This window comes from Scatophagus argus, chromosome 24, assembly GCF_020382885.2.
Source record: "Scatophagus argus isolate fScaArg1 chromosome 24, fScaArg1.pri, whole genome shotgun sequence".
NCBI lineage: Eukaryota > Metazoa > Chordata > Actinopteri > Scatophagidae > Scatophagus > Scatophagus argus.
This window is the reverse complement of record NC_058516.1, coordinates 4,410,298-4,437,888: the sequence shown is the minus strand read 5'-3', so window position 1 is coordinate 4,437,888 and position 27,591 is coordinate 4,410,298. Positions and strand designations below refer to the sequence as shown.

At 42.8% G+C, this 27,591-nt stretch overlaps 5 protein-coding genes and 1 non-coding gene across 7 annotated transcripts; 4 read left to right on the top strand and 2 right to left on the bottom strand.

The window, feature by feature from the left end:
* Positions 1–8: 8 nt before the first annotated feature.
* Positions 9–5,429, top strand: mtrf1 (mitochondrial translational release factor 1). The gene is made up of 11 exons (XM_046382594.1): positions 9–559; positions 884–981; positions 1,065–1,146; positions 1,266–1,373; positions 1,464–1,636; positions 1,721–1,838; positions 1,927–2,063; positions 2,220–2,318; positions 2,451–2,602; positions 4,593–4,650; positions 4,761–5,429. Exons 1-9 carry the CDS (start codon positions 145–147, stop codon positions 2,580–2,582), a joined length of 1,362 nt encoding a protein of 453 aa, XP_046238550.1. The 5' UTR covers positions 9–144; the 3' UTR covers positions 2,583–2,602; positions 4,593–4,650; positions 4,761–5,429.
* Positions 3,285–6,590, bottom strand: wbp4 (WW domain binding protein 4). The gene is made up of 10 exons (XM_046382595.1): positions 6,435–6,590; positions 6,199–6,271; positions 6,042–6,104; positions 5,431–5,557; positions 5,144–5,335; positions 4,938–5,008; positions 4,741–4,816; positions 4,429–4,643; positions 4,103–4,335; positions 3,285–3,973 (listed from the first exon to the last, which is right to left on the bottom strand). Coding segments are annotated over exons 1-10 (1,254 nt in total). The 5' UTR covers positions 6,437–6,590; the 3' UTR covers positions 3,285–3,771.
* A 278-nt stretch (positions 6,591–6,868) lies between these two features.
* On the top strand, positions 6,869–6,940 carry trnae-uuc. Its single transcript has one exon. It is a non-coding gene; the product is annotated as a tRNA-Glu (tRNA).
* A 297-nt stretch (positions 6,941–7,237) lies between these two features.
* gk (glycerol kinase) lies at positions 7,238–18,268 on the top strand. 2 transcript variants are annotated; one of them, XR_006842584.1, is made up of 20 exons: positions 7,238–7,479; positions 8,872–8,945; positions 9,027–9,133; positions 9,241–9,318; positions 9,406–9,485; positions 9,643–9,780; positions 9,873–9,982; positions 10,198–10,264; positions 12,227–12,262; positions 12,360–12,427; positions 12,514–12,556; positions 12,642–12,722; positions 12,903–12,981; positions 13,180–13,276; positions 13,371–13,455; positions 13,672–13,792; positions 14,201–14,349; positions 14,439–14,525; positions 15,338–15,424; positions 16,572–18,268. XR_006842584.1 is itself a non-coding variant. In XM_046381732.1 (20 exons), exons 1-20 carry the CDS (start codon positions 7,387–7,389, stop codon positions 16,580–16,582), a joined length of 1,686 nt encoding a protein of 561 aa, XP_046237688.1. In that variant the 5' UTR covers positions 7,238–7,386; the 3' UTR covers positions 16,583–18,268. The 2 variants fall into 2 exon arrangements, 1 of the variants encoding a protein (XP_046237688.1); XM_046381732.1 differs by having other exon boundaries at positions 14,201–14,344.
* An 853-nt stretch (positions 18,269–19,121) lies between these two features.
* Positions 19,122–25,293, top strand: nfkbiz (nuclear factor of kappa light polypeptide gene enhancer in B-cells inhibitor, zeta). The gene is made up of 10 exons (XM_046381734.1): positions 19,122–20,020; positions 20,677–20,768; positions 21,116–21,378; positions 22,302–22,407; positions 22,544–22,690; positions 23,666–23,729; positions 23,826–23,995; positions 24,190–24,300; positions 24,392–24,559; positions 24,666–25,293. The coding sequence occupies exons 1-10, from the start codon at positions 19,945–19,947 to the stop codon at positions 24,702–24,704; spliced, it is 1,236 nt and encodes a 411-aa protein (XP_046237690.1). The 5' UTR covers positions 19,122–19,944; the 3' UTR covers positions 24,705–25,293.
* LOC124055191 (protein jagunal homolog 1-B) lies at positions 25,183–27,511 on the bottom strand. The gene is made up of 4 exons (XM_046381735.1): positions 26,979–27,511; positions 26,551–26,648; positions 26,057–26,129; positions 25,183–25,952 (listed from the first exon to the last, which is right to left on the bottom strand). Exons 2-4 carry the CDS (start codon positions 26,637–26,639, stop codon positions 25,563–25,565), a joined length of 552 nt encoding a protein of 183 aa, XP_046237691.1. The 5' UTR covers positions 26,640–26,648; positions 26,979–27,511; the 3' UTR covers positions 25,183–25,562.
* Positions 27,512–27,591: the final 80 nt, after the last annotated feature.

Sequence of the window (27,591 nt, the reverse complement as noted above, 5' to 3'; positions counted from 1 at the left end):
TTCTCGCGTCTCCTCGACCTCGTCCCCCTAACTACTTCCGGTCTCTCGCACGGCTGCCACTGATCCCCGACAGTCAGTGTAAACAGTTGAGCAGCACTCGTGGGTATTTTGTCACTTTACTCGTGGCTCTCTGAATGCATTCAGATGCTCGTCAGTCGCTGGTTTCGGCTGTGCACTTTATGCTGCCGTGCAGCGTACAGCAGCAGAGGAAGAAGAGGAGGAGGAGGAGGAGGAGGAGGATGGAGGACACTCACAGGACACAGCAATCTGAAATATGCTAGCATGTCAGAGGTGCAGTATAGGGGTACAGTAGCAGCGAAACGCCTCTGCCACAGTGGTGTGGGGGACCTGTATAAGAATGAGTCTGTTCAGAGGTATCTTCAGCAGCTCATGGAGGAGTACAGAGACATCAGCCATAAGTTACAGCACGCACAGCTCATCGAGGCAGATAGGAAAGTGCTTATAAAGAGAAACACAGAGCTGCTGCCTCTGGCAAATGTGTTTGAGATGATTGAACAAGCCCTGAAAGACCTCGAGGAAGTTCTTTCACTTCTGCATAGTGAGTATATATATATATTTTTGTCAGTGACAGTTGTCAGAATATAAAATGTAGGAAAATCTTTGGTAATGAGGTCTTAAACAGCATTGGAATATCTTTTTTCCCCCAGCTTACACGTTTAATCACAAACAGCTGGTTGCATGTACAATTGATGTCCATGTCCTTATACAGATAACTTTTACTCTTGTCAGAGCGTCCATCATGTATTTCATGCTGTAAATTACCTGATTTGTCTTTACTTATATGAGATCACTCTCAAGTTGCAGATAGCATCAAAATATCTTTGAATGCAAATCCCACCTTCTGCATTCTCCCTGACTGCAGGTTCAGCTGGTACCAAAGACGAAGACGAACAATTGACCGAACTGTTGAAAGATGAGGAAGCCCAAATTTCCCACAAGATTTTGGCCTTAAGAAAAGACGTAAGAACACAGAGGAGTGTTTGAATGGTAGCAGAAATGTGTTGTAGGACATTTTATGTTAAATGAGCGTATCTGCTTTCCAGTTGATCACATTTCTCGTGCCCTCTGACCCTCTCGACTCCAGTAATGTTCTGCTGGAGGTTGTATCAGGACGAACAACGGGAGGTATGAAAGGATGCAGACTATTTTTTCACTTTCTGCTAACTTGAAGATCGTCAGACTCCTGATTTTTAATTAACTTCCTGCTCTGTTTCTGACTCCTGAATCCGTGTGTGTGGTTTCAGGTGACATCTGCCAGCAGTTCACCAGAGAAATGTTTGACATGTACCAGGGTTATGCCTCTTACAAGAACTGGGACTTTGAGGTTTTGAACTACACAAATGCAGAGTATGGTAAGTCATATTTTTGTGAAAATTAGCTCATCAAACACTTCTTCCCAACGTTATTAGCTCCAGCTGTGCTTATATGGCTGTTTGCTTCAGGTGGTTTGCACCATGCAGCAGCAAGAATAGCCGGTGAGAATGTGTACAGACACCTTAAGCACGAAGGAGGAACACATCGGGTGCAAAGGATCCCTGAGGTGGGCCTCTCCTCCAGGATGCAGCGTATCCACACAGGAACCATGACTGTCATCGTCCTGCCTGAGCCAGTGGAGGTACTTTCTCTCTTCATCTCTTCAGCACCTGGTTTTCCATCGGTCTAGTGTGATTGAAGAGCCTCTGTTCTCTTTCGTTCATAGTTTGACATCCACATCGATCCAAAGGATCTTCGCATTGACACGTTCCGGTCTCGAGGTGCTGGTGGCCAAAGTGTCAACACGACGGACAGCGCAGTGCGCATTGTTCATCTTCCTACTGGTAAAAGTTCTGATGCTGCTCCAGACTCCTTCTGGCATATTGTGAGAAAGTTCATTATCAACATCCGTTTTCATGGTTATTTCAACAGGCGTAACAGCCGAGTGTCAGCAGAGCCGCTCTCAGTTGCAAAACAGAGACACGGCCATGTGTGTGCTGAGAGCCAGGCTGTACCAGAGCATGATGGGTAAAGAGACCGAGCAGAGACAGAGAGCTCGAAAGCAGCAGGTCGGTGAAAACCCCTCACTCGATTTCACACTGCAAGTCAAACCTTTTTTAATCCAATACACTTTCTGCTGCCTTCACCAGGAAAATGAACCTCACACTGACTGATCGTTGTGCTTATTAAATTATGTCTTCTCCCTCCCCTGCCCCGACCCACAGGTGGGCACACGCACTCAATCAGAGAGGATTCGCACCTACAACTTCAGCCAGGATCGTGTCACAGACCACAGGACCGGATATTGTAGTCGAGACATTAAGGTTAGATATTAAGGCAGTGTCAGTTGGTCCAAATCCTCAATGAATCATGAGAAACTGTTAGATCTATGGGTTTTCTTGTCATTTTCAACCAGCAACCCCAGTTGAATTGTAATGTTATTACTCCATGTACAGGAGTTCATGAGAGGAGGGGAGCCTCTTCATGACTTGATCTGCGATGTACTGAAACACGGAGAGATGGAGGCTCTTCTGGAGGTGGTGGAGAACAACAGCAGGAGCAATCCGAAAACCCCGGAGTCAGACTGACACCCATGACTGAACACGCAGTACGTCATTTAGTGGATTTGTTCAACATGTCTTTCAGCCTGCGGTTTTCCCAGGGCTGAAATGTTTTATTTTAGTATTAATATTGCAATTTGTGCTTGTGCAATATTCATATGATGGAATGTAAGACAAACTGCAGCTCACTCCCAATTCAGCTCAGAGGGTTTTATTTTTGTAATAAAGTATTAAATTATGTATTTTATGTCAATGAGTAATATTTATTTTAAATTATTAATATTTTGAAATATATTAGGAGTAAGTTTTAAGTTGAGGCTCAGTTTCTGAATAAACTAAGTACACCGGCTTATCAGAGTTTTAAAATTTAAACGCTGCACGCCCTAACAGTATTTTAATATTCAGACAGCTAAAGCCATATCTATTACAGTATTTCATAATTATATTTTTAGCACTGTTGCACCAAGTGGGAATTTGTTTGTCTGAGTCTTTCTACACTGAATGTAAACAGACCCCAGTGCTGTTTATTGTTTATTTTCCTCGTGGTTCTTCGGCCATCAGGGTGCGGTGAAACCACCTATCAGCTTAATGCAAGCAGGTCACACCCTGCATGTGTGTGCCAGCTGACCAGCTGTCTGTTTTCTGCACGAGTCTGAACTTGTTGCTATGTTTGTGAAATTAATTTGGGTCATAATTTATTCAGTTAAATCTTCGACAGCAACAAAATGATGACATTCCGGTTTTCCCATCTTTAATCACTTCTTCTATCCATACTGCTTTATGAAAGTATACAAACAACAAATATCGCAATGATGTTTCCACAAGGGCACCTTACTAGTTTTTCAGAACTTTTATACTAGTAAAAAAATACAGATATGTAAAACACACAAAGTTATCTGAGTTGCTCTGTGTAGGTTCAGTTCTGTGTTTACTGCCCTACATGCAGAAAGTAATAAAATGATCACAACAGGATGCTGACAATAATGTATATGTGAGATATGACTACAAAAGAGTTTGCACACTTTCGTCAAGACAGACCTCAGTACACAAAAAAGTTGAAAATTGATTTGTGGGTGTTATTTAAAAAGAAACAACTAATATGTTTAATACACATCAAAAATCAAAACGGCACGTCATAAAGTTCCTGGGAAGAAATTTTATTTGTGTAAAAGTCTTATTCTGCTGCATTGTGCCTTGTAGCTGTTCTGCGTTCGGTTTAGTCATCGCTGTCTCTCTGTCGGAGGCTCCTGGCTTTGCCGTTCTGTGTCTTGTTTTTTCTGAATGAAGCGGGTCCGCCTTCCTCCCCGAGGGAGGTGATGATGCGTTCCTTGAACTTCGGCTTTGGCTCTGGCGGCAGGTCGGTTGGAGCCCCAGCCGTGCTTCCCTCCACCTGGGGCAACTGTAAGTCCACGCTGGCACTGGGGAGAAAAGAAAAGAAAACAGTTAAAGCCTTTCTGACAAACATATCCAGACGCTATCAAGGTTTGTCAGCTGCGCTTCACTTCATGGTCTGTCATATCCCAATCAACCATTCAAACAGCACTTACTATGGATCCTTCTCCTCCTGGATCTGTTCCCAGACTCCATAGGGATTTGCGGCTTTCGGCCTTTTAGCTTGTGTCGCACTTGGCGTGACCTTTTCTTCCTCTTTCTCCGGTTCAGCCGTCATGCTTTGGACCATTTCCTCTTTTTTTGTCTCTGCAGCGTCCTCTTTAGGAGCGTCATCTCCGACTTTATCTTCAGCCTCCTCTTCTGAGGGCTCAGCCTCGGCTTTCCTTTTCTGAAAACAAAAAACAAGGGAGGAAAACTGTGAGATCTCCACTTTTTACTTTTTCCTTTACTAATTCTCATGGATTGCCAAGACTGCTCTCACCCTGAAGCTGATCTTTGGGACTGTGGACTGCTTGCTGGCTTCTTCAGGGACTTCAGGTTCCTGGGGAGCCGAGGCCCCGTTGGAGCTCTCCTCTCCTCCTGAGAGCGGCTCTGGCTGTGGGGTTGATGGCTCATCCTGACTCTCTGCCTCTCCTTCGATTACAGATCCAGATGCCACGTTGGAGGGAAAGTCTACTGGCTTCTCCCAGCTGGACTCTGAGAGGTGAGGAAGATAAAGTGTGTGATTCCAGTACAATACCTCCATAAAAGAAAGACTCAAAGAAATAAATGAATTCAGTGATAATCATTCCACCTCCTGTCTCTGTGTTGTAGTAATATGTATAACCATCAGGACTGACAGCTTCCATCCAAGGACAACCTGAAGACCCCTAAAGAGAAACATGATAGTAACATAGAAATGGGTGTTATTATCAACCAACAGGGCATGTTACCTTATTTAAACAAAAATTAATATGCCAAAAATGAACAGAAACTAAAAAATAATTTAACCTCAGTCTGTACAGGCTGTGCAGAGGCTGAGGTTTCTCCCTGGAAATCGTCTGGTTTGTCCCACTGAGATTCTGTAGTTAAAATACAAATAAGACAACTTAATACCACAAACAAGATGAAAAGAATCAGCATTAAAAAAGTACAAAAACATCGTATGTTATATGTTGATGTACAAGACAGTTTCAAGTGTCTCAGGTTATTCCCACCTCCAGTTATTGTGTTGTAATAGTACGTGTGTCCATCATCTGTCTGTCCTTCAACCCAAACCTGCACTTCTGTTTGGTCTCTGGGCTTCTTGCTTGTTTTCCCCTTTTTTTGCTGTTTTTTGGCCTGCTGTTTCACCTGAGGTTTTGCCTGAGGTTGTGGCTGTGTGGTTGTTTGGGTTGGTGAAACTGATCCTACCACAAAAGCACATAATTTAAAAAGGTTATCAAAGAGCATCTTGAGTAGCCCACATGTCACACATTATGTCAATAAAGCGTCAAAATATTACCTGCTGCCTCCCTTTCCATCCTCTTCAGATCTTCCTGATATGCCTTCAGCGCAGCCTCCTCCATTGCTGCGAACTCTTTAGACATGCGTTCCTCCTGTTTCGCCTTCTCAATGCTCTTCTTTTTAATCTGTACAGAGAAAGATAGGAAGAGATGAGTGACAGTGTCCACTAGCCAATGAGAAAAGAGCTTTAGAGTCAGAGAGAGGGACGTCTGGGCCTTATCTCTCCTGCCAGTCATGAGAGCAGTGCCAAGACCAGCAAGGTTTTCTCAGCTGTTAGTATTCATGCCTGCGTGTGTGTCACTGAGAGCCTTTATTAGTGACTATAAATTAGGTACAATCTGTCTTTTCTAACCATGTAATGCTGTGGACAACTGTATGAGTTTGAATCAACTAGGAGTTGGAGAATCACATGGGCGGTTAACTGTCCCAGCATGACCTAAAGTCCAGGTTCACAATTAATCATATGTTATAACGTTTTAAGTATAACACTTCTTCTTTAGCTTCATTTATTCTGGAGATATATCGTGTTAAATTAGAAGTAGGCAGCATTTCACTGCTGATGGGTGGACCTGGCTCCAGCACAGAGAGAAAAACAATAAGTGTTACTACCTCTGAGATTTTTGCAGCCACATTTTCTTTGTGGTTCTTGCCTCTTTCGTGGAACTCGATGCTCTGCAGATCAAAACAAACATGAGGAGAAACATTAGCATAACACGTACTGCTTCTGTCCTCAGCAACAAGAGCTTTACATCCTTGGCCCACTCACAGGCTTATTGTCAGCAATCCAGCACTTGCAGTACTGACAGAATTTCCTTGGTTGCGATTTCCAGTAGTCAGCCCTGAAAACGCAAGAAACTGTCATTAGCTGAAAAACATAAGTGAATTGGACTACCTTTAGCCTGGGCAGCTAACACGGCTAATTGAATGAATTCCTGCACAGGGTTGATTATTTAACTGAATGTTCTGCACGTCGTAAGTCTCTGAGTGAATCTTATAACTTACATTGGACCTCTTGGTGGTTGAATCAACAACAAAGAATTTTAAACGATCCAAAAACAGACAGAGACGCTTCCCACATTTCCAGAATGACAACACTGTCCGTTAATGATGGCGTCATCACCAGTCGCCGCATAGATGAACCCTGAAGTGGATTCACAGAGAAATGACAAATGACAGAAAACAAGCTCCCGTTTCTGTAGAATAACCCTTACGCACGCCCAACCTCACCACAAAGTCCCTAAAATGAGATCTGAGCTATGTCCAAGTGGGAAAGGTAGTTTACATGTATTAAAATCAAATACCAACATGTAATATGTAAGCATGGTATCAGCTGATATCAGTTCTATAAAACAATTCAGTGAGATGAACGTAGGTTGCAACGTAGTAGTAAATTTGAGAAAATATGTAGCAAATATGTATGAGACACTGTTACATTGTCCCATATGGTCTAGCGGTTAGGATTCCTGGTTTTCACCCAGGCGGCCCGGGTTCGACTCCCGGTATGGGAACTTACCCTTTTGCCCTCCCGATGAAACTCATGGTTCAGAATCCACTACTTATCATGCACGTATGTGAGGAAAAATCCGAAACAGTGGTGATCTTGTAAAATGTGTGTATATATCCTCATAAGAACACGAGTTTTACACAAACTGACCTTTTATGTTGAGTGAAAATTTTATTTCACAGTGCTTACTGCGACAGAGACACATTTGCAGTACGTGAAAGCATTTCTTAATTTTTTTAAAAAAAGTACACCTGCATTTGATGATTGAAAGTGAAAAGCAAACGACAACCAACCTCACAGCTGGTTGCGTCATCACCACACGCCGCGACGAACGTTACGCTTGCATTCCGCGACTGACCCACCGCCCGTCTTTGGCTGAGCTTGAGCCGCTTTGCCGGTGGTAGTAATTGGATTCACGACCAGTTCGGTGCCGAAGCTCCAGAGCATCTCATGAACGGCACCATGGCCGCGTCCTCACACCGGATAATGCTGGGACCGCTGGTTGCTGCTATCGACCAAGGGACGAGCTCCACTCGGTTTCTGGTAAGACAGACTGTCCGCAGTGCTAGCAAGGGGTTCCCATGTAATGTGCGGCTCATAAACGTGTTAAAGCCGGCGGTGTCCTTGGGTGATTTTTCAAGCTTTGGTTCTTTGTTGACCATTGAACATCTCGTCTTGCAAGCACAGAGACGCGTTGTAACCGGTGTTATGTCTTGTTTTAACGTTACTGAACGAGCAGTGTTATCTGAAGCTGTCAGTGAATAACTTTACTTCCCAAATGATGATGATACTTTTAACATCGTTGAACACTCCTGAAGGTGACCAAATCGCCCTCTGGTTGTAACTCTTACACTAGAAGCACATGGTTTAATGTCGTCGTGCGGAATTTCATTTGTAAAACTGCTGTATTGCGATATCAAGGCGTCGACGCCTCTTTTATTTCTTTATAAGAATTGTTTGTTTACCTTTTCGCTGCTAAATCAAAACATTCAATCACATGTTCCTCGGGCAGCAGCTGAGTGAGAGACCATAAGATCCTGCAGTGACCATTAGTTGAAAATTTAATCCTCTTGGTTAACATTAAGTCAGGTTTTCATCCTTCTTTAAGATTTAGTTAGTTTTCAGAGGACATCTTTCTAATAATTGCATGAGTCCCACCCAGTTCACCTTTTGCTTTTGTTTTTCCAGCTTGCAGAATAGAAAGAACAGACGCTTTGATTTATATTGTGGTGTGGCTGATAGTTTAGAGCCAAGAGTTTCATTGGTGTGAGTCACGTCAAAATGTCAGAAACCCAAAACCATGACAGATGGCTGTCACGGATGGCTCAAGTCAACTTTTGCTTTCTAACCTCAAGGGTAACTTCAAACCTTCAACATTTGGTTCGACATTTTATTGAAAGAATGAAGTAAAAATTAATTTGACTTTACAGTGCTTAATCACCCTCTGTGACTTCTCATTTGGATTTGGTAAATGTCACGTGACATGTGCCGAAGTATTTTTAGCTGTGATAATTGTACCGTGAAAAGCTGATACCTGCCTTGTACAGCGACATCACTGCTGCTGTGTGAGAAAAGCCTGCAAATGTGTCAAAAGTGAAAACATGGCTGCGCTGCAGTGGAAAGTCAGGTCTGGCAGAGAAATGCAGATTGTCGCTGTAATTACTGTCAAAAAAAGTGACAAGGATCATACCTTTACACAAAGGCATTGTTCGATTTGAAAGACAATACCCTGGAGTGTCAACAAGCAGGTTTGGCTTTTAAAAGGATACCAGTTTGCATCCCACCATTATGGGGAATTTCTGAATTGCCAAAAAGAAGGCCTTATGCAGCATTAGAGAGACTTCAGGCTCAGTCAGTTTTCCACGGACAAATGAATAATGAAGTGCAGCGTGGTCAGCTGACTTCGTTCTCTTGTGCTGTTTTCTCTCTTTGAAGGTGTTTAATTCAAAAACAGCAGAGCTCCTCAGCCATCATCAGGTGGAGATCAAGCAGAGCTTCCCCAAAGAAGGGTAAGGATGCGATGCACGCATCCACGCACATTCACACACACAGTTAAGAAATGTGTAACTCTGATTTGTTGTGATTTTCAGATGGGTGGAGGAGGACCCCAAAGAAATTCTGCAGTCGGTGTACGAGTGCATGGAGCGGACGTGTGAAAAACTCACCCAGCTGAACATAGACATCTCAAACATTAAAGGTCTGCAGACGTGAGGCTACGGCCTCTCCAAGCGCTCAGTTTCATTCATGTCAGCGGTGTGTTTCGTGGTCTAAAATCTCTGGAACTCGTTGCTTGAATCTGTCTAGCTATTGGAGTGACCAACCAAAGAGAGACCACGCTTGTGTGGGACAAAGAGACAGGGGAGCCTCTCTACAATGCAATCGGTAAAGTTTTGACTCTACGTACTCAGTCGATCTTTGTGGCGTTTCCCTTCGTTGCTGCTGTGAATTAACTGCAGTGTTTCTGTTCAGTTTGGCTGGACCTGCGGACTCAATCAACAGTCGAACGTCTCATTAACAAAACCCCGGGAAGGAATAAGAACCACCTGAAGGTGAGCTCCTCTTCTTCTTTTGTGCGGTTTTGCTTTCCATCACTCTGTTTGTCATCGTGGTTGTTTTTTAATTTTTTTAAATCCCTGATAGTCTCAGTGAATGAGCTTTATTCCTATGCGTTTGTTTGATGTCGTTTACATCGTTGTCACCCTGCAGCACAAAACGGGGCTCCCGATCAGCACTTACTTCAGCGCAGTGAAACTCCGCTGGCTGATGGACAACGTGGACGAGGTCCGCGAAGCCGTCGTGTCTCACCGCGCCATGTTCGGCACCGTGGACTCCTGGCTCATTTGGGTAAGAAAACACTGAGCTGCCTCAGCTCATCTACAGAAGTCGTTTGAATGCTCAGTGAGATTTTTAGCGTATTTTTGATGTCCATCCCACAGTGTCTGACAGGTGGGAAGTCAGGCGGAGTCCACTGCACAGATGTGACCAACGCCAGCAGAACCATGCTGTTTAACATTCACACTATGGACTGGGACCCAGAACTGTGCAAGTACGGCAGCTGTCTTCATTTCTGTCAAATCACAACCACTGAAACACTGAAACACAACACTGAAACTGCACAGTGCCTCATTTTTACTGATGTTGAATTTGTTAAAAGCCATAGAATAGTTTCAGAAGATCTTTTTATTGGAACAAATAATGTGTGGAATGAAACGGAAAGGAAAGTGGAACTGGCTTAGTTATTGTGTTTCTGATTACCATCAGATATTTTGGTATTCCAATGGAGATCTTGCCCCGAGTGAGGAGTTCCTCAGAAATATATGGCCTCATGGTAAGCATGGATAAATCCTTTAATACCTTGCCAAGTCTAGAAAGTCGCCTTTCACTTCAAGTGTTTATATGAACTTTTTATCCTAATGATTTCATTGTGTGGCTCTAGTGTTTGTGTTTTAAATAATGGAATGTCTTGTGCAACAGGCCACTAATAAGATAATAGAGAGTTTGGATTTTTTTTTTGTTTGTTTGTGTTTTTTTGTGTTTTTTTCAGTTAGCGTGCTTTCAGACTGTTCTAAGTGCATGAATGTTGACTGAGAAATTCTTTTAGGCATTTTTTTGTGTGTGTGCCATTGTCTCTCTTCTCTCACTGGTAGAAAATATGTTCTAGCCGGGTAAGTAATACTTGCCATCACTGTTTTCCCGTCACCATGCAGAATTAACCCATCCTGCTTCTCCACGGCCAAAACAAATTCTCCATCACACAGTGCATTTCCAAGATTCATACGAAGGCTGATATCTCAGTTAAATGTCACGGTCTGTCGTTTTCTCACGAAATGTGTGGCCTCCTTGTTGAAATAAATTTAGATACACAACTGTAAGTAGTAAGTAAATACTGAATGTCAGCCCAGATAATTGGTCCATCCCTACTGATGACATAATTTGGAGCCAGAGTCTGTGCGTTAGCGATCAGGCGGTGGAACTGCGAGGGCGAGTCCCCACCCATACACCCGTCTGACTCAATCAGGAGCAGGACTCAGCTGTCAGTCATGACAACTCTTATGTTTTTATAGGCGCAAATAACTAATTAAAATCAAACTTATCTAAGAACTAACACTCGAACATACAGGAGCCTGATAAGAAGTACCTAAAATGACAGAATCCATCTTTGGTAATTTAGTTTGCAGCATCTGCTAACATACTGTAGGGAGAGGGAGGGGGCTCCATACATGGAGGGGGCTTTGTGACCTGTACTGCAGCCCAGCAGCTTTTGGGAGCCAGTGCAAGTCAGTGCGTATTATAATAATAAGTGCAGACTTGGATTAGATGTAGGTAGAAGGTGAAGTTTAACGTTTTATATTCGACCCACAGCAGAGTCCTAAGTTATTATTAGCACTTTCCTCCTGGCGCATGCTGCAGCAAACCAACTCAAAAGGCGTCCTGTTAGGAATCCTATTTATGTGTGCCGTGTAGCCAGACACTTAACTCCAGAGAAGTTGTAATGTTATGGAAAATAAACTATTATTATTATTTCATCCTGCATATTCACAAGAGATTCACACTCACACACAGACATGAGCTCTGTTGGAAATGTACTGTGCTCTGTTGGATGGTCGCTGTCCCTCACTGCTTCTGTTGTGGCATGTTACTCGACTGGTTGTTAATGACGCATGCAGCTTTTCCCGACCGACCGTCCATCCGTCACCCTCTACTGCAGCCCCATCACGTCTCCCAAATCTCTTCACTCTTTGGAACTTTTTTATTCACCCAACTGTACGTCCTGTCTTTGAACTTCTAACAAAAGCGACGTCAGAGTGAAGACATTTTGATCTACGCAGGGTCACGCTTGCCCTCGTTTTCCCCATCACTGTTACACTAAGCTTTACTGTAAGAAAGCTTGACTTGTGGTAGAATTAAACTCGGTACATTTTAGTTATTTGGCTTTTTGTAGTCAAATAATGAGTAATTCCCTGTGTTGTTGTCAGGGTGAGGCTGTTGCTCATAGTGACTCAGTGTGATGTTTTGCTGTTAATGACTCATCATACGTGGAACTTCTGTTATTGTGACTATAAATGTGTATGCATAGCTTCAAGTTTCTAATCTTGTCTGGAAAAAAAAGCACATTCATAAACAACTTAAGGGAATGTTTTCATAGTTGTAGACATCTCCAAGGCTTTTACAACCAAAACTACCACAAATTTCAGAAGAAAGAAAATACCACAGGCGCTCTTTTAATCTGATTTCTGTGTGGAAACATGCAGTTCACTTCTTTAACAAGTTAATCTTTTCTTTTTGACAGAAATCTGGAGCTCTTTCAGGTATCCCTATTTCAGGGGTAGGTTTATCTCTGCCTTTACTGTCCAGCATGGTCTCCTTGTGATTAACATGCTTTGAAGCGTGCTGACGGCTCTGTGTGTGTTCTTGACGATCAGTGTCTGGGGGATCAGTCGGCAGCTCTTGTTGGACAGATGTGTTTTCAGGACGGGCAAGCTAAAAACACGTGAGTGGCTTTCTGTGGCTTTTTCTACGTACTCGCATTCACATGTTAGAAACTCGACTATAAATTGGATTTATCGTGTCTTTCAGGTATGGAACCGGCTGCTTTCTCCTGCGAAACACTGGACCCAAGGTACATTACTGAACATTTGTATTTTAAACAAGCGGTGCTCACGCTGCATATTGTGACATTTGCACTTATTTTACCTGTTCTGCAGCCTGTAATGTCAGATCACGGCCTCCTGACCACTGTGGCGTACAAACTCGGACGGGACAAACCTGCCTGTTATGCACTAGAGGTGCAGTATCTGCCATTGCTTTCATAACGTACTGTGTTCTGTTGGCAGTCGATGAATTTAGAGCCGTAGCTGCAGTGTTTTTTGTCAGCCAATCAGCAGTTGGCAGCTAACAGAGGATGTTTGAGATTCTTTCACTTAACAGATAATGTGTTGGTTTCTTTTTCCGGTACTTCTTGCCAGGGCTCTGTGGCCATTGCTGGAGCTGTGGTTCGTTGGCTGCAAGACAATCTCGGGATCATCGGCTCATCTGAAGAGCTTGGTATGTCCGAAGATACATGACATCTTTTGGACTGCGGGGTCATTTAACCTCACCTTGTGTGAGCATGTTCATATACAGCTGCACCAAGCAATAAAGAGCAATTAAAGAGGTTAAAACTGCTCTTTTATGTTTAGAGAATTAAAGGTTGTGATTTCTTGTCTTTGTCTTTGTTCCTTTTCTGTTTCTGTCCTTGTGCAGAGAAGTTGGCCGCGTCAGTTGGTACATCCTATGGCTGTTACTTTGTTCCTGCATTTTCGGGTCTTTATGCACCTTACTGGGAGCCCAGCGCAAGAGGGTAAGACCAAGACCTGCTCTGTGGAGTGGCATACTTGAATAATAATGAATTTTTCGCATAGGCTTGCTGACGTACGTCTTTGTGTGTGTCACAGGATCATTTGTGGGTTAACTCAATTTACTAACAGGAGTCACCTCGCATTTGCTGCACTGGAAGCCGTCTGTTTCCAGACGCGAGAGGTAAGCGCTGTCACCCTCACTAATTGCTCACTAGACAAAAGTATTCAGGTCAGGTCTGTCAAATGCTTCCCAAGCTTTGAGGAGAGTAAATACCTTAAAACTCTCCGTACCGGTTTGTATAATGCTATATACAAAATTTGACACTGGTGTCAAAAAATTTGCTGTGTAATTCACAAAATAGCTTGCGTAATAATTGGGATATTTGTATGGATGCAGATACTAGACGCCATGAATCAGGACAGCGGCATCCCGCTAACTCAGCTCCAGGTGGACGGAGGAATGACGTCCAATAGGTTGCTGATGCAGCTGCAGGCAGATATCCTCTGTATCCCTGTCGGTAAGTTTTCCGTTCATTTCTTGTGTGAGTCTAAAGGGGTCGGTGTGCTTTCACAGGAACAGGGTTGACAGTCATAATAAACAACCGCTGGCAGTGACTGTTTCTTTGAGCAGCCCAAAATAGGGGTTGTTAAAAAGTGATTTCTTTGCTTATGACGGCACAGTAGAAGTGAAGTACATGCCCAAGAATGTCAGAAAACATTGTAGATTTTAACATGGTGGAAGTCTTCGATGCTGCCAGCTGACCTCTGCTGCTGTCTTATGAAATAAATGGTAACACACCAGTAAATTAATCACTTCAGAAATTTTTTATTGATCATGTGCCAAGATGCAGTATAAATATACACCATATTCCATTGTTTTCCAAAGCTGAACATGTCCAAGTAAAGACTGTGTTAATTATCTTCAGTCAAGCCGTCCATGCCTGAGACCACGGCTCTCGGCGCTGCGATGGCAGCAGGAGCAGCAGAGGGGGTGAGTGTGTGGAGTCTGAGCCCAGAGGACCTGAGTGAAGTCACCTCAGAGAAGTTCGAGCCTCAGATCAACCCTGAAGGTGCGGTGAGTTGCTGCTTCTGCATAAATATGTCCTGTACATGTGTGCTCAGCAGCTGCTGCTTCAAAGTTAAGGTGTTTCTGTGTACCTGCAGAGAGTGAGTTTCGATATGCCCGATGGAAGAAGGCGGTGCAGAAATCCATGAACTGGGAAACAACGGAGCCTGTTTGTAATGGAAACGGTATGCAGTGCTACATCACAATATTTGTGCTGCTTGTCAAGTTAGAATTGTGAAACAAAAACGTGAATGCTCACTGCAAGTGTGAACCCAGATATTAAAGGATCAGTTCAGGTGTTTAGTCTGTATTAGTTTATATGCACTGACAGGATTATTGTTAGCTGGAAATGTTGATGGATTCCTACCTCAAATAGTTGTTAATGTAAGTGATGGGTGACAAATCACAGTTCTGTTAGTGCATTTCACTATTTAAATAAGTGACACATACACTGCAGACCACAAACAAGCAGGTTTGTGTTTGCACCTGCAGCAGACACTGAAGCTCATTGTGTTTGGCATGCTGTCAGTATCTGTGAGGCACCACCCCTCTGTGAAGTTTCTTTTTCACCTGTACTTCTGCCTCGCTCTTCATTTTTCTTCTTAAATCGATTGGCATTGTGACACCACATACTTGCACGCTGTCTTTGCAGTTAGTGGAAAATTCCCCTCTGTGGTGCAGCCACAGAGAGCCAATGGTGTGCAGGGTCAGTGCGAAATAAAATGTGATCAATCAACTTATGTGTTGTTATGAGAGTTTGTAGAGAAGCGGGCCTGTTTAAGCAACCTGAAATAGCTGCTGCATACATAATGCTTCACACTCAATGATATGAAGAATGGATATGAAGTATAGACTTTTCTAAACATTGATCAAGTTGGACTGAGTTTTGTTAAAGACATCTTTATGTTTGTTTTGCCCAGTTTGACTGAGCTGATGAAGCTTTGGTTTCTGGTTGGTCGGACTGATTGCTCTTCTGTTTCTCCCTTCTGTCCAAAAGGTGAAACTAGTATCTTCAGCAGCGCGCCGCTGGGTTTCTACATCATGGGCTCCATGTTGATGTTAATTGGTGCAAAATATCTTGCAGGTTAGTGTCTGCTTCAGTACGTTTACAAAGCTTGTATTCTCTTGGAGTGGATTATGACGTCATGAACCTGTCATGCTCTTTCTGCTTCTTTTTTGTGATTCAAGTCAAGAAGATTCAAGTCCTGTTAAGTGCATGTGGTTATTATGGTTTCCGTGGGAAATAACAAAAACGAATTTAAGTTGAATCCTATTCTTAAGAATGATATACTTTTCTAAATATCCAGTATATGCTAGGTTTATGGAAAGAAAACATATTTGATAAATCTGACTGACAGATTTATATGCTATGAATTTAGCTTATACTCTTTGTAAGCGTGAAATGGTTGCTATCCCTACTGGGGGCCAAAAAAGACCCGTCTTACCTTCCATCCATCCATCCATCCACCTTCTTCCGCTTTATCCGGAGCCGGGTTGTAGGGGCAGCAGCTTGAGCGGGGATGCCCAGACTTCCCTCTCCCTGGACACTTCCTCCACCTCTTCCAGGTGGACCCCAAGGCGTTCGACATAGTCCCTACAGTCTGTCCTGGGTCTTTCTCTGGGCCTCCTCGTGGTGGGGCATGCCCGGAACACCTCCCCAGGGAGGCGTCCAGGAGGCATCCGAAACAGAAGCCCGAGCCACCTCAACTGGCTCCTCTCGATGTGGAGGAGCAGCGGCTCTACTCCGAGCTCCTCCCAGGTGACAGAGCTCCTGCATTGCTGCTACACCGATCCGCCTGTCAATCTCACGCTCCCATCTTCCCTCACTCGTGAACAAGACCCCAAGATACTTGAACTCCTCCATTTGAGGCAGGAAGCTCTCCTCCGACCTGGAAGGGGCAGACCACCTTTTCCGGTTGAGAACCATGGCCTCTGATATGGAGGTGCTGATTCTCATCCCAGCCGCTTCACACTCGGCTGCTCGAAGAAGCCAACAGGACAACATCAAAATCCTGTGGTTCCCAAACCGGACACCCTGCGGCCCCTCGCTGCGCCTAAAAATCCCTTCCATGAAAATGATGAACAGCACCGGTGACAGATGGCAGCCCTGCCAGAGGCCAATGTGCACTTTCTTGTCTTATCTTATCTTAAAACTTGATAACATCGTGCATCTTCTTCCATGTTTGATTAACCTCTCTGGAAATGCGGCCTTTCTTTGCTCTTTCTCTTAGGTCACAACTAAGCTGCTGCTCCCTGAGGCGTTAAAGCAAAGAGGAAAGTGGAGGCAAACACTTGCACTCTGGCTTGTACTCTTTTCCAAAAGGACTTCCAGGAGAAAGAAGCTCCTGCTGAGTCCTACCGGAAAACCAGGACAGTTTTGAACTCACTGAATGGACTTTTTCCTTTCTCATTTTTCCGGTTATTTTTGAATTTATTTTAACACATTTTTCTGTGCAGCAGACAAGGACGTCGGTACATTAGATTCATTTGAGCAGCAGTGTGCATGCAGTATTTGTTTTGTTTATTATTTTTTGTTTTTTACTGTGTTGATCTGGTATGAACTTCTGAGCTTAGTTGCATATATGCTCCAGTGGGAGTTCAGGTTGTTGCTATCGCTGTGTTTGGTGAATTTCGCTGTCTAATCTGCGTTTCATGTTGTTTGTCACTTCACTGTTACCTTTGAACGCTTGTCTAACATTCTTCTGGTGAGGAACAGAGGAATCTTTTTAGAGCACTTTATATTATTGTTGTGTCTTGTGGGAGTCTAATATTTATTTTTCGCATCTTTTGGGGTTAAGACAAAGACAGTTTGAGTGAGTTGGTTGTGAAATGAAGGCAAAGAGAGTTAATGAACTGACAGGGCATCTTCTTGGCAAAAGTTTACATGCTTTTGTAAGCAGAAGCAGGAAAATGATGTTGTGTAAACAGCCAACATACAATGAAGCGCAGGGACGAACTGGGAGACAATTTTAGGATTTCTGTGTACATTAAGAATATATAGAGACATTTTAGGAACAAACAGTGAATTTGGCACGACATTAAAAGTGCTGTCAAAGCTGTAAACCAACTGGGAACATCACGTCGGGACAAAGACTGAAGCAGCCGTTGAAGAATGGCTTATTTTGCAGACGAAGATGTTGGTCCCCGCAAGTTTCATTTCCTTACATTCACCTCAGTGTAACAGTATGAAGTTTTTGAGTTTCTGCTGTTTGACTTTGTACGGTTAAGAAAAACGTTAAAAAAAATGTGCACCTTTCGCAGATTCAGTTATAAAACTGTTCCTCTGATCATATTTAGCAGTTTTTGCGTGGGAAATGACACATTTCTGTTCTAGCTGCCGGTCGGTCTTTTATCAGCTTCCATTGCATGTAAAACATCTGCCAGATTATGCTAAAACCTTGTGTTGAACGAATGCAGAACATTTTATGTGCATCCTTATTCAATTATTTAATTTAATACTTGATTCAAAGGGATCAGAGAAGGTGTGAAGGGTTAATCTTTAGGAAGCCAGGACACGGTTGTCAGTATTTATTCTGTTGTCTAGTGTTTCCATTTAGATCAAGGCAGAACAGGTATTTAGCTGAAGTGTAGTTGTCTATTGGGACACCAGCTAATTTACAAATGGGTATTTATGAATGAACTGACTGTCAGGGAAAAGTCATTGTGTCTGTAGAGGCTTTAAGTTCCTGACTAAAACAAGCTTTATCTGAGACTCGAGCACGAAGGCAAAGTGTGCTGCCACCTGAAGACGTTTAACTGTGCGCTCATTGGTTTTAATGATGACTTGTTTCGTATTGATGAGTGAAAATGTCTCCCGCCGTCTGCTCTGCATGTCATTCCCTTCAGCTCACTCCCAGTGGAGCTGATTACAAAACAAGTACAATCCTGTTCAAGTCTGTAGCGCATTAAAGAGACATTTAACCTGAAATGTGTGGCTTCTGGGCTCGTTTGTGAAGAGGAACTAACATGCAGCGATGAAATGAGGAAATAATGTTAACACCTGTTGAGTATGCAAATAGGTTTTCATCGGAGGGTAAATGTCCTCAAACACAAGCTGGATTTTACTGTTGTTGGTGGGTTATAAACTGTCTTTAAAGATTATGTGGTGGAACTGAAGGATCTGTACTCAGTTACTGTACTTTACTACTTCTAGTGTACAACATTTCAGAGGGAAATAGTTTAGTTTTTACTTAACAGGTATTCTGTGACACCTTTAGTTACATCACATATTAAAATCAGTTAATGAGTTGACAGAAATAAATCGACAACTGTTTTGATAAACCATTTGTAAAGTAAAAAAATATTCATGGATCCACCATCAAAATGTGCAGAGTTGTTTTGTGTTTTGTATTTATTATTTGAATAACTTTTAATTTTTATAGGATTGATTTGGGTAATTGTGACAGCATTTCTTACTGTTTTCTGGTTGTTAATCAACCAATAAAAAATTAGCAGATCAGTCAGTTATAAAATAATCTTTAGCTGTGGTCCAGTTGAAAATAGTTCAAAATGAGCTGCACCAACTACAACAACAAGATCCCAGTAAGTTTCTACACGCCTGCACGACTGATAATAAAGTAACAACAGTGTAGGCCCAGCAGTACTTTAACTGTTCATAGTTTAAGTACATGTACTTGATACACTTGTGTACATGAAAGTGATATTTTCAATGCAGGAGGCAAACCTGTTATTCAGTTTGTGACCAGCATTACACACTCAAACACACACACTCTGTATTTGGACTACAGCCAAGCACCATCTGCCTTTCTGTAGGGCAGGTGGGAGCACCCAGCGAGTTATTCAACACCTGCGCCGTGTGTGGAGTCTTTCGGTTTGGACACTCTGGCTTCGTCCTGCAGATGTTCCAGTTGCTGTGTCCAAGTTGACCGGTAAGTTTAAAAGATGTGTAAAAGTAACATATTGTCACTCCAAAATGTTGTAAACTCTGTTACAGCACAGGTTCACAGCTGTTTTCTGGATAACAGAAACATTTTTCTTTAAAAAGAAATAACATTTTTATTACCATATTAATTATTCATGTTTTAAGTTTGCTCTGCAGTTGAGTTACTGAGTATCTCACAGAGGCTCACTGGCTTTGTTGGGCACAGTTGCCGTATTTGCATATCAACTGACCCTGGGTACCTTGCTTTTTTTGTTTAAGGAACTTTCAGACAACCATTGATTTTATCTTTGAATCCTCTCGATGGAAATTATCAGCAAATAACAAGAAATGAAACTACATTTTGGCCTTCTAAATCTCCTGGGATTATAGTTTCAGTATTAACTTTCAGGAGTGACAAAATGTTTAATAGTTTTATTTTGAAAATTATATCTGACTCACCTCAGCAACCTGTCAACCAGGAAGTTGAGCCGGGTGTGGGACCTTTTATGTGGGAGTTGTTCCTCATTTCTCATCTTGTGGCCACAAGTTGAAAAGGGCAGACAGGTGACTCCGTCACACAAACTTTCATGTTACGTTGCCGTGTCTTTGAAACTTTGCTTCTGACAGCACCTTCTTGACAGCCACTTTATTTTTCCAGTGTGTGAGAGAAGGAAAAGTTTGGTTCCAAGAGGAGTTGACTGTTAATACATGACTTGCTAAACATGCTGGATCCAAGAGGGATTGAAAGCAGAGGAAGCCAGAGTGTGTCTACGGGGACAAACTTCATGAACAACAAAGGTCAGTTTGTAATTGGATCTGACTGAATCTACTTGTTCCTGAACATTTGAGTACACCTGCATTGTTTTCAAGATACAGGGATACAAGGAAGTCTAATGTCTGTGTACTGAATTTGTCACACTGTTGATTTACAAGACAGCAAAGAAGTACAAATGTCACAATGTATAAATACTCCCATTACAGTTAAAAGTTCTGCATTCAGATCTTAAAAGTTAGTAACTATGTAAGTAATGCCAGCAAGTTTTACTTCAGTATCAAAAGCGAAAGTACTCATTTTAACCCGTCAGTGTTTACCTGTTACATCTGACGTTTTTGGACGTAAGATTAGATTAGATTAGATTAGATTAGATTCAACTTTACTGCGGGATTAATGTGTGTGTTGCATTTTACTGCCGTAGATCTTAAAGGTGGATAAAATGTAAATACTCAAGTAAAGGCTTAATACCTCAAATCTGGATTTAAGTACAGTATTGAGTATGTGTACAGAGGGTTGGCCAACACTTTACAACATGACTTAAAACTTTAGCCAAACTAAAATCATCCTGTACCCATTCTGAACAAAGTCAAAGCCAGTAAAGTTGTTTGAAATGTTGCTTTGACTTGTGTAATTTAATGAGATCACAGATTCTTACACAATGCGTCCTTCTCCCCTCCAGGCTTTCTTACCTCTGGTCCCAAGCCCCCAGAATACATCCAAGATGTGCACAAGAAGAACACTGTGAAAGAACTGCTGATGATGAAACGGCAGGTTAGTCACAAGCAGAACTGGTATCTGTCCAAGCACAAGAACGTGATGAAACACGTTTAAAGCTAGGGTCAGAGTTTTACCCAAAGTGTTGCAGTCAGCTCCATTATCCATGTCTTACTAATGCTTGTATGTCCCAAAAGTGTGTATGTTATGTTTAATATGTTCAGCAATCTGGTTTTGTTTATGGGGGCAGATATTTATATCTTGATTCATGAGTTCCTTCAGTATGAGGAAGAAGTTGAGTATTACTTGACTTCATAGATATAAGAGATGTCAGAGTTCTCAATATGCAAATCATTAAGGAAGTGTCAAACATGCTGAGTTCAGTGGATATTATTCTCTTGTAGAAATGGAGCTCACAGGACAACAACGACTTGGAGCACAAGCATAAATCTTGTAAATATTCCTACTGCAATATTCCACCTCACTGTGCTCCCGAAAATGGCCACATGACCCCACAGCAAATGCAACAGCCAGCTCTGCAGGGACAAGCGTCTCCAGCCACCGAAGTCAAACTCACTTTATTTCACTGGCAACTGCAGCAAGAGGAGCAGAGGATCGGAGGACTTTCCCCCGAGCTGCTCAACATGCAGGATGCAGATGGTGACACGTATGTTCTCATGAAGACAGGAATCTATTTCGACCTACAGAAAACACTGAAATGCAATGAAATGCAAACAGTTAGATAGAAATAAAGTAACAGGTTGGCAAAAAAGTAAGACATTAACAATGGAAGTAGAAAATACGAAGCAACACACATTTAAAACTGTTAGCTTGGATTACAGAAGTTGCAATGAGTACAAAGTAAAAGTAATGGACAAACAGTTGAAATAGCTAACCTAAAGCGAATAAACCGTTGAAATAGTGATGTCCATGGACAATTTAAAACTCAACTGACATAAAAGAAATGGATTAACAGTTTGAATAGTTAGCCAATGAGTTATTTATTATTTTTTTATAATATAATAGGGTAAGTATTTATACTTGTTAGAATATGACAGGTCCAAGATAAAACTGACAGGAGGGCGCTTTCGGTTCTGCACATGCGCAAAAGTGGTCCTGCTTGTCAACGAAAGTTACCGCAAAGGTATCAGTTCAAAACTGGGGGCAAATATATTTTTTCCGTGTGTGATCTATAATGGGATTCGTGGTTTTTAAATAAATGTCATCATAGGTGATTTTGAGCGGTCACCTTTGGGGCGACCTTCCTCCTCGGACAGGACCATTTTCGAGCATGCGCAGAGCGGAATCGGACCGCAGCAGAGTTCAAACCTCAGTCAGACGAGCAGACAATATAATATATATATAGTCAAGCAAACAGCTGTTGGAATAGCTGAAATGAATGGAGGAGCAGTGGAAGTAGTTGGCTAAAAGTAACGGACAAAAACAGTTAGCAAAACACAATGTATAAGTAAAGGATGACGAGGATGCTGAAGCGTCTTGCCATTCCAAGTAGAAAACGTAACCTAAACATTGACACATGTGGACATAGTTTGCATATGAATATACTGTAATTTCTCTTCCAACCTTTAGATTTCTTCACATAGCCGTGGCCCAAAATAGACGCGCCCTGGCTTATGTGCTCGCAGCCAAGATGGCTCGGTGTGGCTCCGTGGACACCAAGGAGCACAACGGGCAGGTGGGCTTCACAAGTCTCACTGTGTGTGGGCATACCCGTTAGTAGCTCAAACACGCATCATCTGATGACTTGAAACCGCGTCCTTCAGTGTGTATCGTTTGCCTAAAGTACCGTTTGCTTTCGTGGTCGTACACAGACTGCGCTTCACATCGCGGCGGCCACCAATCAGCACTTGATTGTCCAGGACCTGCTGACGCACAGGGCGCAGATCAATAGTCGTGACCTGTGGGGCCGCTCTCCTCTGCATATATGCGCCGAGAAGGGCCACTTTCTCAGCCTTCAAGTGAGTGACTTTTTCCAAGTATGTTATGTTTAAATAGTGGGCAGAGACGGAAAGCTGCTGTCAGGTGGGACGGCTTCTGGCAGCCTTCGGTCACTGAAGTCGGTTAGATTCAGTCATGACGGTGTAGCCTGTGAAACTGCTGTGCAGGCGGTCTGTGGTGTGTGTGTGTGTGTGTGATCGTGGTTTAAGCTCAGTTTCACACACGTGTGTTTATGTGAATCATAGACATGTTTTGTTTAGTCTTATTAAGCCACATTAAATGAATTTAAAACAGTTTGAACACAGTTCAGTTATGAAAACTGTTTGACTGTTAATGGCAGTGTTTCACCTCTGTACAGATGTTAGCTCGTTGTTAATTGTTTTCAGTGCTCACTGGAGTTGCTTATTGTTAACATTAATTGTGCGTTAGACCCATAACCATGTTGGTCCAACACAGGTATGTGTTATTGTGAGCCACTGGGTCACAGTGCAGACTTGTAATCTGGTCAGCAGTTAGTCATTGGTTCAAAAATTACTTATTTGACCCCGTAAAGGACTTTGCATTGAGTCGATGCCACTTTGTTACCAGGAAACTGGTGTAAAACACAAACAATCTTTCAGCCAGTTGTAATGCGGGGTAAAGTGCAGCTTATCTGATTAGTTAATTTGTAACAGCAAATTAGTGCTGCTGGTGTGAAACGCCAAGCCTGTTCTGCTTGCTTATCAGATGTTTCATAGCCGTAGAAGGCAGAGTCATCATGTGATGAGGAAAATGAAAAGTGAACCTGATATTTAATTTGTGTCTTGCTCGCATTTATCAGGACTTTATGGAAAAGATAAGAAATATCACAAAATTGTCCAAACAGTCACGTATGACCATGTAAACGGTGCCAATTGTGTGACAATATACTCTGCATGTAGGAGATTGCAAAGTGTTCTTCCACATTGTTTTTCGTATTCAAGCACATATTTGGCTTTTCACATTCTTGTTTGCAGAGCATCTGGAGGACCCTGATGGGGAGTGGGCAGCTGATTGACTTAGAAATGTTCAACTATGATGGTGAGTACTGTTTGTTTTATTTAGCTGAAAACTTGGTGTGTCTGATGCTGCTGTAAAATGTATTTGTACTGAAGTACTACTGTTCTCTGTGTGGAGGTTTAACTGCACTCCATGCAGCCGTAGTGTCTCACAACGCTGTTGTTAGAGAGCTGAGGAAAAGGGGAAATCATTGTGCACATGTGACCATGGAGCTAACGCAGAGGGCCCAGATGTACGTAGAATGCATCAAGACTCTGCTGTTGATGGGCGCCTCCTTTGGGACAAAGGTAAGACTTCAAATTACTGGAGAGCACTTGATGAGCACTCAGCAGTTTATGTTGTGGTTTGGTTTATATCAAGGTCAGCTAAATTCAAGTTAACTGCAATATTTTTGACCGTCATCCACAGCACTGATGCTTTGTGAAACCCGTTGATTTAGAGAAACTGACGTCGTTCACATGTTAATTTTTAACTTCGGTAGGATCTAAAAAGTGGACGGACGTGTCTTCACATGGCTTCTGAGGTGGCAAATTTAGATCTGTTCCACATTTTCCTTGAGCAGCCATCTTCACTCTCCGTTGTAAATGCTAAGGTGAGTTGTGTTTTTATGAAGAACTTGAGAAAGAGAAATGATCGCAGTAGACAAAGTGGCCTGGTGCCGATTGACTGTCTGTATTTTTCAGACGTTCAGTGGAAACACAGCCCTGCACATGGTCAGCTCTCTACATAATCACGAACATCAAGTGGAAGCAGTGAAGCTTCTGATGAGAAAAGGAGCCGACCCCGGGAGCAGGAACCTGGAAAATGAACTGCCATCTCAGCTGGTGCCTGAAGGACCTGTTGGTGAAAAGGTAGGGTGTGAGAACTGTGGCGTTTGTGAAAATGTGAGGCATTTGATGACATACTGCTACAAGGAGCCATTACATCACTGAAGTTGTTTTAATTCCCTTCCTCCAGGTGCGGCAGATCCTGAAAGGGAAGTATCGTAACACTTAAGTGAAGTTCAAAACCACTGTCAGTCAGACAGTCCAATCTATCAAAATGTTATTTGCCCAAACACGGCAGATTGCGGTTGTTTCAGTGAAATATGCCAAATTGTTCATTACCATGTAATGCCAAAGAGTGTTTCTATTGTAGATCTTTTTTATGTGTAGTGTGTTAGGCTTTAAGTCAATACTGTAATATTGAGTGGACCTTCTCTGCAAGTGTACATGCATGTGTTGTGTTTCATGATATATGATGGGGCTGCCACTGTGATTGGCCCAGAAGCAGGCTAAGTGTGAGGCCATTGGCTGGTGTGGAAGCAGGTATGCCTTTGCAGTGTACGAAGACATGTACGAAGGCGAATTGTTTCGAGCAATTTGGGGAACCAGGCACCGTCCCGGGTGGGGCGGCAAATGACACAATCACAGTGGCAGAAATTTACTTTCTATTGGTTTTGGTATCTTCATATGTAAAATAACCACTGGATAGGTTTCCGTTATTCACTTTTATTTTTATTTCACTTTCTTGTACTTTTGCAGTTTGCAGTCTTAAAAATGACATTCTCACTTTCAACATTAAAGATACAAAACATGGCAAATTACAACCATTGGCATTTGGAGTCTCTTTTCTGGGTGTTCGCTGCCTCCATGCACCTGCTCGGTTGAGCGTTGTCCTTGGGCTGTTACAACTGGTTACTTTTCCCTCATTCTTTTTTTCCTTTGCAGTTGTCTTAACAATGACATTCTCATTAAAAGATACACGACTTGTCAAATTACAACTTTATATGGAGTCTCTTGGTCTTGGCTGCCGCGATACAACTGCTCAGTTGAGCGTCCTCTTTGTCCGCAAAGACACGTGCTTAAGGTGAACTCATTTCTTCTTCTTCTCCTGCGTGCCCGTGAACCACTGGTCCAGCAGCTTCTTGCTGTAGTAGATCTGCCAGCCATGCACCTGCACGGCGATGACGATTGCCAGATACAGGACCGACACGGCGGAGAAGCCGAAGATGAAGCGGTAGGCCTTGCCGTGCCGGTACAGCTGTTGCGCCACAGGGAACATCTCCATGCAGCCGTAGATCAGCGGGGCCACACAGAACAGTCCGGCGCTGATCATGGAAATGACCAGGTAGCTGATGTTGTTGCGGGGCAACGCTAAGAAGCAAAACACCGTAGGGACTATGCTCAGTAGGTAGGGGTATTCCCACTGGTATGGAGAGGCTACAACCTTGTAGGACACCAGGCTCAGCTGGCTCACGGTCACCTGAGCACAAAAACAAAACAAAGAGTCACTTCAAGCTCTGCTGTCGTAGATGTCACTCTACTAAACAAAGACCGCTTTGCTGGTTTCAAAAGGATGGACATTACCTGAGCTGCTATCAGCACCCAGATCAAAAGATGAACTATGTTGAGTTTACGGATTTCGGACTTCAAGGCAACACTGCAACACAGATGGGTACAGTCATGCACAAAGAAAGCACACTGAGAGTCAATTACACTCAATGACACACTGCTTATTAATTTTGCTGAGGCATACTACAACTCTTAGTTGCTACAGATCACATTGGAAATTACATTAATTAACATATTCCATCTGGTTAGAAGGACTTCACTTATATGTTCATGGTAGCTTAGGGAAAGCCTATAACTTGCCTGAATGCTCACTATGGCTTGCACTCAAGAATCTATTACAAGTGACTGCTGCGTTAAAGCCGATCTACAAACAATCACTCCTGCATTCAGCTGCATTTCGGTTTCGAATAAAGACAAGACTTTTCCTTATATAAGGAATGCTCCTTAACAGCTACTACTGGGTTGTCCTGCTCGTCTTTCTCCTGAAGGATAACAGTCACTTAGCTTACCTCATCTGATAATGTGAAGCCACTCTCTCCCGGTGCTGAAAGTCGCTGCCATCTGTGCCCGCTGCTCTCGGGCCTGCTCGAGAAGCCATCAGGGTTACCTGAAAACAAAACGGAACCGGTTTAACAATGGCGTCGCATTCATTGAAATACTGAGTGGAACATTCAAAAGGATGAGGTGGTTCAAAATAGGAAGACAGGCTGGCGACCGGAACACAACACACTGCCTCTGAATTTAACAGTTAGAGCATCTCCCTCTTACATGTAATAAGTAAGATATAACCCATGACAGCTGAGCTAGCAAGCTAATGTTGGCTAACTGTTAGCTACGGTGACCGACGGGACTATTAGCCAGGTTACCGTAGCTGGAAGTGATCAGGCAATCACGTAACGTTCGTGAGAAGATTCGAGAGCTAAATGACAGCACTTACTTTTATCTGATGTTCACACGAAGCATGGAAGAAGAAACTAGCTGTCAATCCTGTTAGCTCCGCAGAGTATCGTCACTGACAGGAAGACTCCTGCAACTGTGATTGGTCAGACTGCCGCTGTTTCTCTCTACGCTCTACGCACGCACGTACCGTGAAAGTCAAAAGCCTTGCTCAAAAGCTCCGGTCAAATCGGACAGTTTCTAGCAGCCTTCAGTCTGGGCAGTTTCTTGTACAGGAAGTCACAAAAATACTCACATCCTGTTGGATCTGATTCACATCTATTACAATTTGATATCAGACCCATATATCAGTTTATGCACACTTCCAAACTAAAACAGTCTGATGTTAATACAGGCCCGTGTGTACAACTACGATATATTGTGTATAGATTATAATATGAATGTATTTATTCTCTCTACTACTGCCGACTACTACATGTCACCATGAGCCAACCAACATGTATTCTGTTAACAGAACAGACCTTCAAAATCACTTATAAAACATAAAAAAACCCTCTCAAATTCCACAAAGAATAAACGCGTGTATAAAACGTCATATTGTTGAGACGACTTCTAACCCAATCAGCTCTGGCGACATCTCGCGACAGATGCCT